The 12,516-nt window shown below is 39.3% G+C and overlaps 1 protein-coding gene across 10 annotated transcripts in view; it reads left to right on the top strand.

The window, feature by feature from the left end:
* Positions 1–12,065, top strand: part of PLCH1 (phospholipase C eta 1) — a 218,128-nt gene extending 206,063 nt beyond the window's left edge. For 5 of the 10 annotated variants that reach the window (XM_053903686.1, XM_019440131.2, XM_053903687.1 and 2 more), the window contains 6 exons: positions 1,222–1,306; positions 3,696–3,842; positions 4,090–4,169; positions 5,706–5,765; positions 6,200–6,554; positions 8,888–12,065. In XM_053903686.1, the coding sequence (XP_053759661.1) occupies positions 1,222–1,306; positions 3,696–3,842; positions 4,090–4,169; positions 5,706–5,765; positions 6,200–6,554; positions 8,888–10,968 (2,808 nt within the window). In that variant the 3' untranslated portion in view covers positions 10,969–12,065. Of the gene's footprint in view, positions 1–1,221; positions 1,307–3,695; positions 3,843–4,089; positions 4,170–5,705; positions 5,766–6,199; positions 6,555–8,558; positions 8,587–8,887 lie in introns of all 10 variants that reach the window. The other 5 variants (XM_053903692.1, XM_053903691.1, XM_053903688.1 and 2 more) reach the window with 5 other exon arrangements.
* Positions 12,066–12,516: the final 451 nt, after the last annotated feature.

Consider the following 12,516-nt stretch of genomic DNA (forward strand, 5'->3'; position numbering starts at 1 on the left):
ACTTCATTAGTCTCTCCTTTACACTTTTAAATCTGCTCTTTCTGGAGTCTTTAGGTTCCAGTCTTTCATTGCTCATTATCCAGAACTTGCATGATAAAAGAGCTTATTTGCATGATAAAATCAGGATCCCTTCTGGAGGCTAGGGGATGTGGGGAATGTGGGAAAGAAGACTAAGCATTCAGTTTTTCTATTGATTCCTTCTTAGTCTTTTAATTTTTTGACCTAATGTAACATTAAAAGAGCAGTTAAGTGTCTGACTTCAGCTCAGGCCATGGTCTCATCAGGCTCTGTGCTGACAGCTCGGAGCCAGAGCCTGCTTCAGATTCTGTGTCTTCCTCTCTCTCTGGCCCTCCTCTGTTCACACTGTCTGTCTCTCTCAAAAATAAATAAACATTAAAAAAAAATTTAAAGTTACATTATAGTACTCAGTTGATTTAAATACAGTAAAGTGCACAAATCAAATGTGGATAGCTTGATTAATTATTGTTTATGCAACCCAGATCCAGACAGAACATCTGAGAACCCCCCCCCCCCAGAAGGCTTCTATTCACTCTTCCAGTAAATATCTATTCCCAACCCCCAAATCAAACACCAGCCCCTATCACAACAGATTAATTGTGCTATGATCAACTTGTATGTAAATGGACTCTTACAGTATGTACTCCTTTTTTTTTAAGATTTTATTTTTTAAATAATCTCTATACCCACTGTGGGGCTCAAGTTCACGACCCTGAGATCAAGAGTTGCAAGCTCTTCCAACTGAGCCAGCTAGGCACCCCTAGTATATTCTGTTCTATGTCTGAATTGCTCAACGTTATGTCTCTGTACCAGAACTTTTTTTCATTGCTGTATGATAGTCATTAAATGAATAGTCCACAATTCATCCCTCCTACTCATGATACACATGTAGGTTGTTTCCAGTGTGTGACTATTATGAATATGGCTGCTCTGAGCATGGACAAAAGGTCTCATTTCTATTGGGTATATACCTTGAACTGGACTTGTGGGTTCATTGGATAAAATTTGTGTAGCATCAGTAAATACTGGCAAACAAAAATTTAATCTTCTGGTTATGTTTCGTATATCTAAATCTGTTGTTCAGTTTCTCTTTCTTAGTAAGCACCTAATAAAATGGTTTGCTGTTGAAATGTGGCCAATATTCTCAATTAACACACACGTAGAAATGTATCAGTTGTAATAATACTCTCTTTATTTACGTAGATCATTGATCCTTTTGTCGAAGTTGAAATTATTGGATTGCCAGTAGACTGCTGTAAAGATCAAACTCGTGTAGTAGATGACAATGGTAAGATGATAATCTGTTTGCTTTTCTTTTTTTAATGGTTATTTATTTATTTATTTATTTTGAAAGAGAGAGAGAGAGAGAGAGTGCAAGTGGGGGTGGGGGCGGGGGGTGGGTGGGTGGCTGCGGTGCAGAGAGATAGGGAAACAGAATCAGAAGCAGGCTCGAGGCTCTGAGCTGTCAACACAGAGCCTGACGCGGAGCTCAAACTGCGAGATCATTGACCTGAGCTGAAGTCGGGCGCTTAACCGACTGAGCCACCCAGGTGCCCTCATAATCTGTTTACTTTTTATCAAGAAGCTCTAAAAACAAAATTTGTACTGAAAAAGAAAAATTTATCTATGTGGAAAAGAAACAGATCCCTAAAATTTGTAACTGCCATCTGAATTTTATGTTAAAATCTTTTAAACACATAAAACTGAGTAAGTGTGGGTTTGGTGCATGGTATGTTCTGGTGGATGTTGTAATCTAGGCTCCTAAATTCTTTGCTTTTGAAGCAAATTGTGTGTGTGTGTGTGTGTGTGTGTGTGTGTGTGTGTGTGTGTGTGTTTTCCCTAATGAAGAGAATAAATGTTATTTTGAAGGGCTGGGTTAAAAATTAGGAAAATGCCTCTGTGTTTTCATGACATAGTTGCTTCAAAGCTCTCATTCATGAAGCCTACATGTCTTGATGATTTTTCATTCTTTTTCTGGAGCATGTAAAACTCTAAAGGCAAGTGCAGCATGCACTGGCAAGTTGACTTCTTGATATGTGCATCTGGTCTATTGACAGCATTCTTGTATTCTGGTCATGATGTAAAACAAAGCTTTCTTTACCCAAGCCTCATGTCTTTTTCTTGGTAATCTTCTTAAATGGGGTTTGTTCATATATTTGACAAACATTGTGGCATACCTATTTTTTTTTCAGTCTCTAGTCATTAATACTTGAACTCTAAACCTCAGTGCTCAAAACATTCAGGAAATTAGAGGTTCATAGTGAGACCCTAGGTATTTTCTAGTTTAAGGAAAGGAATTTGGGGATTCAAGAATAGCATAAGCCTATGACTTTAGGAAATGACATGCTTAAAGGAAGCAAACTTCCTATATTGCATTTTCCTACCAATGCCCATTGGTGGTGTGTTTTTTTCTGGTTTTTGTTTTTGTTTTTGTTTTAGTCTCAGAAGTAATTGAGAGGTCATTACTAAGTTAACAAAAACATAATCTCTTCTCTTGTTCAGGAGGGGCATCTCAGTGATTTCAGTCCATAATTACTTCCTTTTCTGAGGCATTTAATAGGGTCAGGTGGCTGATGCCTCCTGACTGCTGTATTTGATAAAACTTATTTGCATTTTTAGAAAAGAGAAACAAATTTACAGAGTATTTGAATTTTTAGCAGTTTATATAATTATTTTGTCTGAGAAAATTTTATCAAGAAATAAGTGTATTTTTACTTTGAGAATATGAGTTAAATTATATATCTTTCTATTTATTTTCAATGGCTATGAAAATACATCTTTCATGTATTAAGGTCTAGCTTCATGAGAAGCCACTGGAAAACAATAGGGTGTAGTCTAATTCAGCTCTGTAACCAGTGTGACTTTAGGTGTATTCTTTTCTCGGAATATCAATTTTCTCAACTACAAAATGACTTATAAATACTTACATTTCTTACCTTAAAAAAAGCATTTATAACTTGTGTAATTTAAAAAAGTTGTGTAGTTTTGAAAAATAGCATGTATTTTTTCTGAATTAGAAAAAACCCAAAACCCTGTCTTGCCATCCTTAGAGGATTGCCATAAGAATTAAGTAAGATGCCATATGTACAGTGGCATTGGAACCTGCACAGGACCTTATAAAATGTTTGCTGGTGATTATTATAGTAGCAGAATCTTTTGTGGGTGAGAAGCATGATTATATTTGGCAAAGTATCTCTTTCTCTCTCTTTTTCTTTTTTTCTTTCTCTCTCTTTTTCTTTTCTTTTCTTTCTTTCTTTCTTTCTTTCTTTCTTTCTTTCTTTCTTTCTTTCTTTCTTTCTTTCTTTCTTTCTTTCTTTCTCCTTTTTTCTTTTCTTTTTCCTAAAGCATTATTCTTAGACCACTACTAAAGGTACTTTTTGAGCTTACTGAAGCATTCTGAAATTGCCTAAAGGAACTTTCCCTACAATGCAGTTTGGCATCAAAGATTATTAGAATGGATGTAATCACTTACAGGCAATTTTCCTACCAATTATTTTCTGGCAATGGGGCAAATTCCAAGGGTTTATTTCAGGAAGGCATCCTGGAGTGGCTTGGTCATCTTCACGAGTTTAATAACCATTGCAAGCAATTTTCAGTCTGCTTTGCAGGCGATGCTGCCAATTCATTTTTAGTCAAGCCCTTTGCTTTTCTGATTTTTCTCTTCCTATTTCTCTGAGGATTTAACCCTGTGTGGGAAGAAACCCTGACATTTACAGTACACATGCCAGAAATAGCTTTGGTTCGGTTCCTTGTGTGGGATCATGATCCGATTGGACGAGACTTTGTTGGACAAAGAACCGTGACCTTCAGCAGCTTAGTGCCGGGTAGGTATAGGCTGGCTTTTCCTTTCTAGGCTGACCATTCAGTTTTCTTTGGAAAACTTAATATATGATATGTGATATACACAACATATGGCATATATGATATATAAACTATGTATTATATGAGTGTTGACATGTTTTATGAAATGTACAGAATTATAGTAAAGTCAAATACTTAATTCAGTTGCACCAATGGGAAAGCCAAATGTAAGTTCAAGTAAAAGGAAACTCTTTTCTCTGCTTTTATCAGGCTACCGGCATGTCTATTTGGAAGGACTGACAGAAGCATCCATATTTGTCCACATAACAATCAATGAAATCTATGGAAAGGTGAGAAAGATTGTAGTGCTTAAAGCCACATGCAACAACAATGCGGTCCTTAACAAACTTATTTTTTGACTGATTGCTTAAAAGGAACATACATCTTGACAAAGCTGTTCTTTAGCAGAAAACTATTGAGAAGCCTAGCGAGCCCAGTGTGCTATCCTATCAGGTCCCATCTTGATCCACATGTGTTCCTTCCATTGTTCTGGGGTGTGTACTCATTGCTTCCACCCAGGGGGGCTCTCTGGGCTTATGAGAAAGCTGCTATTCTCTCAGATGATCATTTGTTTCACTAAAACAATAAATATATAGTTAAACGTTAAATTTTATTTAAATACTTAAGAAGACCTAGCTGGCTGCAGCAGGAAATGTAGTGTCTCAGATGTTTGATGAATTACGAGTACTAACCAGACTGTGATTCTAGCCAGTTCTAGGCAGGAGGTGTTCATTTGGTGCCTTTGTATTTAACTGAAAACCTAAAACTCCCCACCCACGGGAATTTTAAGGACTTTATAAGGACTCTTTCTTTTAAGAAATAGACTATAAAAATGTAACCTATTTTTCTCCTCGTGCTGTTCTCTTCAGTACACAGCTCACTTGAGGTTTACAAATCAATAGGCTATCCTGTAGGCACACCAAGTAATTGGGGATTTGGCCACTAGAATGAATTTCCAGGACCAGATGTGATTTGGAGGGACTGTAAGAGCATTGACTAGCACCTTGGAATGTCCAGTGTTCTTTATTACAAAGTCTCCTGTAGACTTCTATATATTCTCTGTGCCTTATCTTCCTCAGCTATAAATGTAGGGTAAAAATAGTACCTACCTCGTCAATACGCTATCCTTATCCTTAGAAAGCTGCCTACCATATAGTAAATGTTCAAAAATGTTGGTTAATATTAATACTGTTGTAACTGCAAGCCAAATTCTAGGGAGTGGACCAATTCAGGCTGAATTAGAGGGTATTATGTTTAGCTGTACATCGGCCGGTATGGGAGGGGCACTAAGGATTCTAATTTCTAAGAGTAGTGAAGTTTTATTCTGTGATGTTCTGTGTTTAATCCTTGGTTTCTGCCCATGCTGTTTGTTGAAATGCTTCCTCTGGCACAATTGCACACAAATGTAAACGTTAGAAAATGATTCTTGAATTTCTAGGAATCCCAGGTTAACAAAGTAGTAGTATCTCTAGCATTTATCAGGCTTGAGGGAAACAATAAAATTCAGAATTTGTTTAAAACTTGAACCAGAAATAAATTAAAATGTGAAAAAGAAAGTGTTCCATAGGATTTCCATGTTCCTACATAGATGTCTTCCTCAAGTCACATTATATATTACTTTCAAGGTGTATTTGGGTTGGGATACATAATCCACAATGCGGAGGTGATGAGCTGAGCAGCAAATGAACCTGTGACTAACACTCACCGAAAGTGGAAGAAAGGGTTTATAGAAGCATTTTTATTCTTCTCCTTGGTTTTTACTTGTGCCACTTTTCTTGAATGAGCCCAAATTGTGTTTTGTTGTGTTTTGTTTTTTTCCCTTGCAGTGGAGTCCTTTAATACTCAACCCCAGTTATACTATATTGCACTTTCTAGGAGCTACAAAGGTAGTTTGTCAGCATGGTGCTTTGTTCTTGCCGACATATTTCTTTTTAAATGGTTATGGCAGCATGCTCTCTCATATCACTCCATTTCCTGCTTACCACTTTGAAACATGCATCTCTTGCGTTAAGGCGGCCGAAGTTCATAACAGTCTATTAAGTGTGGAAACTTTTCCTATCACCTCATCATCTCTGGGTAGGAAACTTCTGGGTAGCTTGGTTGTGAAAATGGAAGGCTGCCTCCTCACAAAGTAAGGTCAATAAGACATGCATGGTGTTGTGTAGACATGCTGTGAGCTGCCATTTTCTTGGTTTGAATATACTTCAATGACTGTAAAATTTTGTTTTGTGTTCATTTTTCATGGAGCTGTCATGTCAAAGGCAAGCGGTTGCCACAATGGGATTTGCTTAACTTGTGCTTCATTCTTTTGTGTCTTCAGAACAGACAGCTCCAAGGTCTGAAGGGATTGTTCAATAAGAATCCCAGGCACGGTTCTTCAGAAAACAATTCCCATTATGTTCGGAAACGATCAATTGGAGATAGAATTCTGCGACGCACCGCCAGTGCTCCAGCCAAAGGCAGAAAAAAGAGCAAAATGGGCTTCCAAGAAATGGTAGAGATAAAGGATTCTGTGTCTGAGGCTGCAAGAGATCAGGATGGTGTCCTGAGGAGGACCACACGGAGTCTGCAAGAGCGCCCTGTCTCTATGCCTGTTGACAAAAGTCTGCTGGGGGCTTTGTCACTACCTGTATCTGAAACAGCAAAGGACACTGACGGAAAAGAAAGCTCCCTGGGTAAGATGCTTTACGTTTCTCTAAGAATAAATCCTTTGAACCCATATTCTGGTCCCTGATTACCATTAGGACCTGGTTGACATTTTATAGTCAAAGTAAAAATATACTAAAAAATAAGTAATTTTTAATGTTACCTTTAGACAGCATTTTAAACTTTGGGAAGAGGGTGGTAGAAGAGCTATTTTCTAGTCACCTAAAGCCTTAAAATAACATCGAAGTTTGTAATTGATAGGGGAACGGTCAGGTGTGATGGTACAGAGCCCGTGGGTCTGCGAGGTGCCATGCAGGGAGGTGAAACCTGCAAAATAGGAGCAGAGATCTTGTTTTACCAAGTGGGTACAAATGTTACTGATGGTTCTGAGCTTAAATAGAATCATAGTGATTCTTCTGAGGTTAACTGTAGTTGCATTTCTTTCCCCAATGTATAACACATTTCCATGATTGGAAATGTTTATGGAGAATGAAGTAAAGCCAGATGTTAACAGCACGCCATCTTCTTTACTTGAGAAATCTTTGCTTCTTCAAGAGGTAGCTCAGGTGATATTTTCCTGTGGTCTCATTTCCTTGATCCCCGGATACTGGCAGGGAAGGAAGCATGTCCATGGTTCCTGTCCGGTTATAGGCTCCTCAAGCATAGGGACCAAGCATTACCCATCTTTTTCTTAATTTGAGCATAATGCTTTTTCATTCATATCAAGAACTTGATAAAGAATGATGCCTGCTTTGCATGGTACCAAAGAGCTCCTGAATTGTGTCAGTGACTCCTTCCCCCGCCCTTGGTAATTTAAGCACCAAAACTGTCCATTTGATGTCTCTGCAACAAGAGTTTTAATTAAATCAGAATCTTGTCAGACAAGTATGATGTGATACCTATTTACTTTAGGAAAATACTCCTGTTATCAATCAATCTAATTTCAGTCTTCTCTTTTCTCACAAACTTCATTTTGCTTATGTGGATTTTTATTATAAGATATTCTAAGGGAACAAATGAATTTTTGAATGGCTTATTTGAAGAGAAAAAGAGAGTTTAAAGGTTTGAAATTTTGCTAGGAGCAGTGTCAGGGAAGAGATGAAATACATACTTTAAAGTTTATTTCAAAATCCCATTTTGGGGGAAGATAAATCTGTACTCAATAGAAATCAATACTGGTTAACCCAGAAAGCAATATTTAGTTGATGTGTGTATCCTCCCTTTAACAGCTATATACGTTTGTCATTTTCATGTATATTATATGAGACTTATGGTAACAATAGAACAAACATAGCCATGCAATGATTCAAGTTATAATGGAGAAAAAAAAAGTGGAGAAAATGCAGAATACAAAATTCTGTATATAATTTTGTCCCTCTAAAGAAGGTTACAGTAGCTATCTCTGAGTGGTAACATCATAGGGTATTTAATTTTTTCCTTGATAATTTTGGGGTTTATCAAACTTTTTATGATGGATTTTTCTTTAGTTAGGAAGGTATTTGGTAAGTTAAATAAATTCTTCTTTTTTATATATCCTGACTGAAAGCATTAAAAAAAGCTATTAATTAGATCAAGAATAATTGAACATTTGATATTATCTTAGCATTATCCTAAGCATGATGGAGTAGCCCAAATTATTGTGAATTTTGTGTTTTTATAGCTTTCCATAAGGTGCCCAATATTTTACTGCCTCTTTTAGGGGAAAATGCAGTATGAAATTTGTGTATTAAAAACAAAAATATGATTAACAAAAAATTAGATATTAGCACCAGCATAGAATTGGTGACCAAGTCTTTAGTTTTACACCTCAAATAGATACTGGTATTTTAATACATTTATTGTACCTTCTAACCTGCTTCAGAACCTGATTAAAGTAGCTGTTTTGCCAAGATGTTTTTTAAGATAATATGATTTGTGATTTTTACTAATACATGTGTAACTTTGAAAGCTTATAGTATCTTGCTTGCAGGTACCACAGTACTTCGTTTAACAGAACTGTCTTGTTCTATTTTTATTGCCATGCTTCTGTGTAGTACAAATCTGAATAGGAAACAACTTAAGGTAATCCTCACTGTAAAAGTATGGTAACTCATTGACATTTTTTTTTTGACAATGAATATTACATCCTTAGCTGATGTAATAGATACTCAAAGGGAAGCTTCAGTGAAATTCCTATAAATATAGTTTACCATTTACTCATCACACAGACACTTTGTTACAAACCTCTGCAATCCATAACTATATTCTGTCACGATGTAACAGATCTGCATTCTCCATTTGTCTGTCTGAAGACAAACATGAGTGTTTGCAGGGTCTATAAAAAGCGATACATGTTACCTAAAATGTTCTTTGTTTCATTCAGCAGAAGATAAGGATGGAAGAAAAGGGAAGGCAAGTGTAAAAGACCAACATTTTCCAAATTTCAACAGAAAGTTGTCCTCTTCCTCTAGCGCTCTCCTACACAAAGACATCAGCCAAGGCAACTCCACCACGTCTGTTGCCAGCATGGCAATCATGGGAGAACCGTGGGGAGTGCCAGGTCCTAAGGGTGGGAGAGCCAAAGCAAACGTGTCAAGTGATTGCCGGGAACATGAGTGCCCCAGCCAATCCCTCTCCCCGCGGCAGCGTTTGGCTCTTGATCCTGCCGTTACTCCAACACAAGGTCTGTGTGGTGTGAAAACCAAGGAAAGTGGCAATGTGGGGGGCTCTGTGGAAGAGAAAAGCACGTTGTCAGGAAGCATTTTCTCTCAAAGCAATTTGGAGATTAAGAACTTGGAAGGTCACTGGCGTAAGGGCCGAGCTGCAACATCCTTTTCGTTGTCAGACGTCTCTACGCTCTGTTCTGACATACCTGACTCACATTCCACTGCCGTTCTGCAGGAGAGTGAAATTTCCCATCTTATTGACGATGTCACTTTAACGAATGAGAGCGAGCCGGGCAGTTCCATCTCTGCCCTGATTGGCCAGTGTGAGGAGGCCAGTGATGAGGCAAACCTCACAGTCGTTTCTCACGTCCATGGTGCCAGTGCCGTGTCACGTCATTCTCCCTTGCCCCTCTTGGATGGAAAATTCCCTTTCAGGCCTGACTTTTCCATGGGAAAACCCAGGTCATCCTTCCTGTGCTCATCTCCTGAGCCAATTGCTTTCTCAAGTCCCGAGACCTCCAAACACTCCACACACACAGTTTGCGAAACTACCTGCACTCCTGTCTCTAAAACCAAACCAGATGACAACCTTTCTGGTAAGGCCAAGACGGGGGCTGTGGAAAACAGCCTGCCTGGGTCCTCTAACACTTCTCACTGCCAGTTACCAAAAAGTCCCAACCATGGAAAAGACTGGGAAATGCTAAAGAACCACGGCCCTGCCACTTGCACGGACTCGACGCTGGAAGATGTAATAGCCGATGCCACTCTCTGTTTAAATTCTGGAGAGAGCAGTCTCGTGGAAATGGATGGGGACTCAGAAAACCTGTCTATAACAGCCTATGAATATAGAAGAGAGGACACAAGTCACCTTGATTCTCCTTTAAAACTGAAGTACGGTCAGGATGTGGTGGAACATTTTCAAAGAGGTTTGAGAAATGGCTACTGTAAAGAGACTGTCCACTCTTCTGTGTCTGAAATCTTCAACAATATTCAAGATGTCAAAAATCAAAACATTTCCTGTCTAGCCTATCAGGGTGCTGGTTTTATGCATAACACCTGCTCAAATTCAGATGCAAAAACGAACCAGACCTGTGTGCCCCTGTCTAGTGATGAAGCCACGCATGCCCCCGCCCCCAAGCAGCCCACACATCCTCCTCTGCCTGCTCTGAAGCTGCCCAGTCCTTGCAAATCCAAAAGTCTGGGGGACCTAACGTCAGAGGACATTGCCTGCAACTTCGAAAGCAAGTACCAGTGTATCAGTAAGAGCTTTGTTACAACTGGCATTAGAGACAAGAAGGGTGTGACTGTGAAGACAAAGTCCTTAGAGCCTATAGACGCCCTGACCGAGCAGCTGCGGAAGCTTGTGTCTTTTGACCAGGACGAGGGCTGTCAAGTGCTCTACTCAAAGCAGGATGCCAACCAGTTCCCCAGGGCACTGGTCAGAAAGCTGTCATCCAGAAGTCAGAGCAGAGTGCGCAATATTGCCAGTCGTGCCAAGGAAAAGCAGGAAGCCAACAAGCAAAAAGGTGTAAACCCCAGCCACGCGGGGGGAGTGGTTCTTCGAAACAAGCCGTCAGCGCCCCTGCCTGCGGGCAACCGGCACTCCACCGGCTCCTACATCGCAGGCTATCTGAGGAGCACCAAAGCCGGGGGCCCAGAGGGCCGAGGCATCCCCGAAGGGGCGTGCGCAGCCTTGCGCCCTGGCTACGTCGACCAGTTTTGTCCGGATAATTCTGTTCTGCAGACCGAGCCAAACAGTGATGACAAACCAGAAATTTATTTTCTTTTGAGACTGTGAATTACGTAAAGCTGCATTTTCAGTGTTTACAAGGTATTCCGTAGAGTTGTCAGAGTTTTCGGTAAATATGGTCTTGGCTTTGAAATGATTTTAAAATGTATTTTTAAACTTGTGCTTTGGTCTCCCTTCGACTCCACATGTTCTTCCTGTTTATGTGTTTGTATATAGATTGGGGTGACATTTCCCATGTGCATATGATCTCTCTTCCCCGAAGTGTAAATGCCGTCAGTAAGAAATATGTGCATGCCCTAGGTGTGACAGTTCTCAGCGGCTTGGGTTATGATGTGTGTGCGTTTCTTTACCACCCCCTTTGCTCTGTGTCCTCAGATCACAGTCACAAATGTAGTCAGTTTTACCCTCTAATTGCTGAGTTCGTTAAGAAACTTTGCAAAGGACAAAGGGGTACATTCTTTATTTTAAAGCTATCGTCATCATTCCTAGTTTTCCTTCTTCGCTCAGAAGCCCAAACTCATTTTTATAACTCAGCTAAAAGAAGATTGAAAGAGTTACCCTACCTTTTAAGATTTCTCTACCCCAGGCAGAATAAGAGTTCAAAGGAGATTGGTAGCTGTTCCCCCCACACCCTCTCATTTTAGAGTAGGCTGGGAGGGTGTGAGGGAGAAAACAAACTTCTGTATATAGAGACAAAATTGTTTGTTTTACATAAATTTTGTTACATATTTTTGCTAACGGCTTTGTATGTAACAAGAACACAGTTGCCAAGCTATTTGTTGTACTTTTGAATTTTCTGATTAAATTATAGACTGCAAATAATGGCTTTCAGAACGAGGGACTTCTGTCAGACGCTAACAATAATTGTAGCACAGATTGAAAACATCCCCAAAGCTGTCGAGCAGAAAAAAACAAAACAAAACATTTTTCTCATAATAAAATCCAAGTAAATAGGTAATTAGAAGAAACCTTTTCCCTTCACGGAGCCACGTAACTATATTTTAGAACCAACATACGTTATTTTCACTGTGAATCCATTTTTTATTGCATGTTCAGATGTCCCTCTCTGCTTTTTTTGTAATATTAACTGCAATGATGTTCTTCTTGGAATTCATGGAAATATAATTAAAGCAGATTTTTAAACACTTGGTGAGTGTTTTTTTCAATTGCAGCTCATATATGACTGCTGAGTAAGGGACCCAGAGCACTCAGAAATATTTTCCTTTTCATCTGTTCACAGCAGAAGATAGCTTCTACAGGGGATAGGTTTAAGCAGCAATTTATGTCTCTGAGTGTTTTCATTATGCCTTTAAAGACCATATTTGTAAGGTAACTTGAAAAGAAATCAAATGTAATGAGTTTCTTGCATTTTGTGTTGCTATTGCTAGTTTAAAAATAATCCTTCCCAAATCCTGCCCTGGGCGTGGGGACAGGCAAGATGCTGGGTTCAGCAAATCAGACTACTTGAAGCTTTGTTGTGTGGGCAAAGAGCGGGGCGAAAAGCAATCGCGCCCTGATGGCCCTAAGTCCCCAACTCAGAACTTTTCCCCAGTGCTGAGGGTCTTCTCTTTGGACAAACACTGGGATGCTGGTTGG

The sequence above is a fragment of the Panthera pardus genome, unplaced genomic scaffold, assembly GCF_024362965.1.
Source record: "Panthera pardus isolate Hobbes unplaced genomic scaffold, ASM2436296v1 HiC_scaffold_16, whole genome shotgun sequence".
NCBI classification, from domain to species: Eukaryota; Metazoa; Chordata; class Mammalia; order Carnivora; family Felidae; genus Panthera; species Panthera pardus.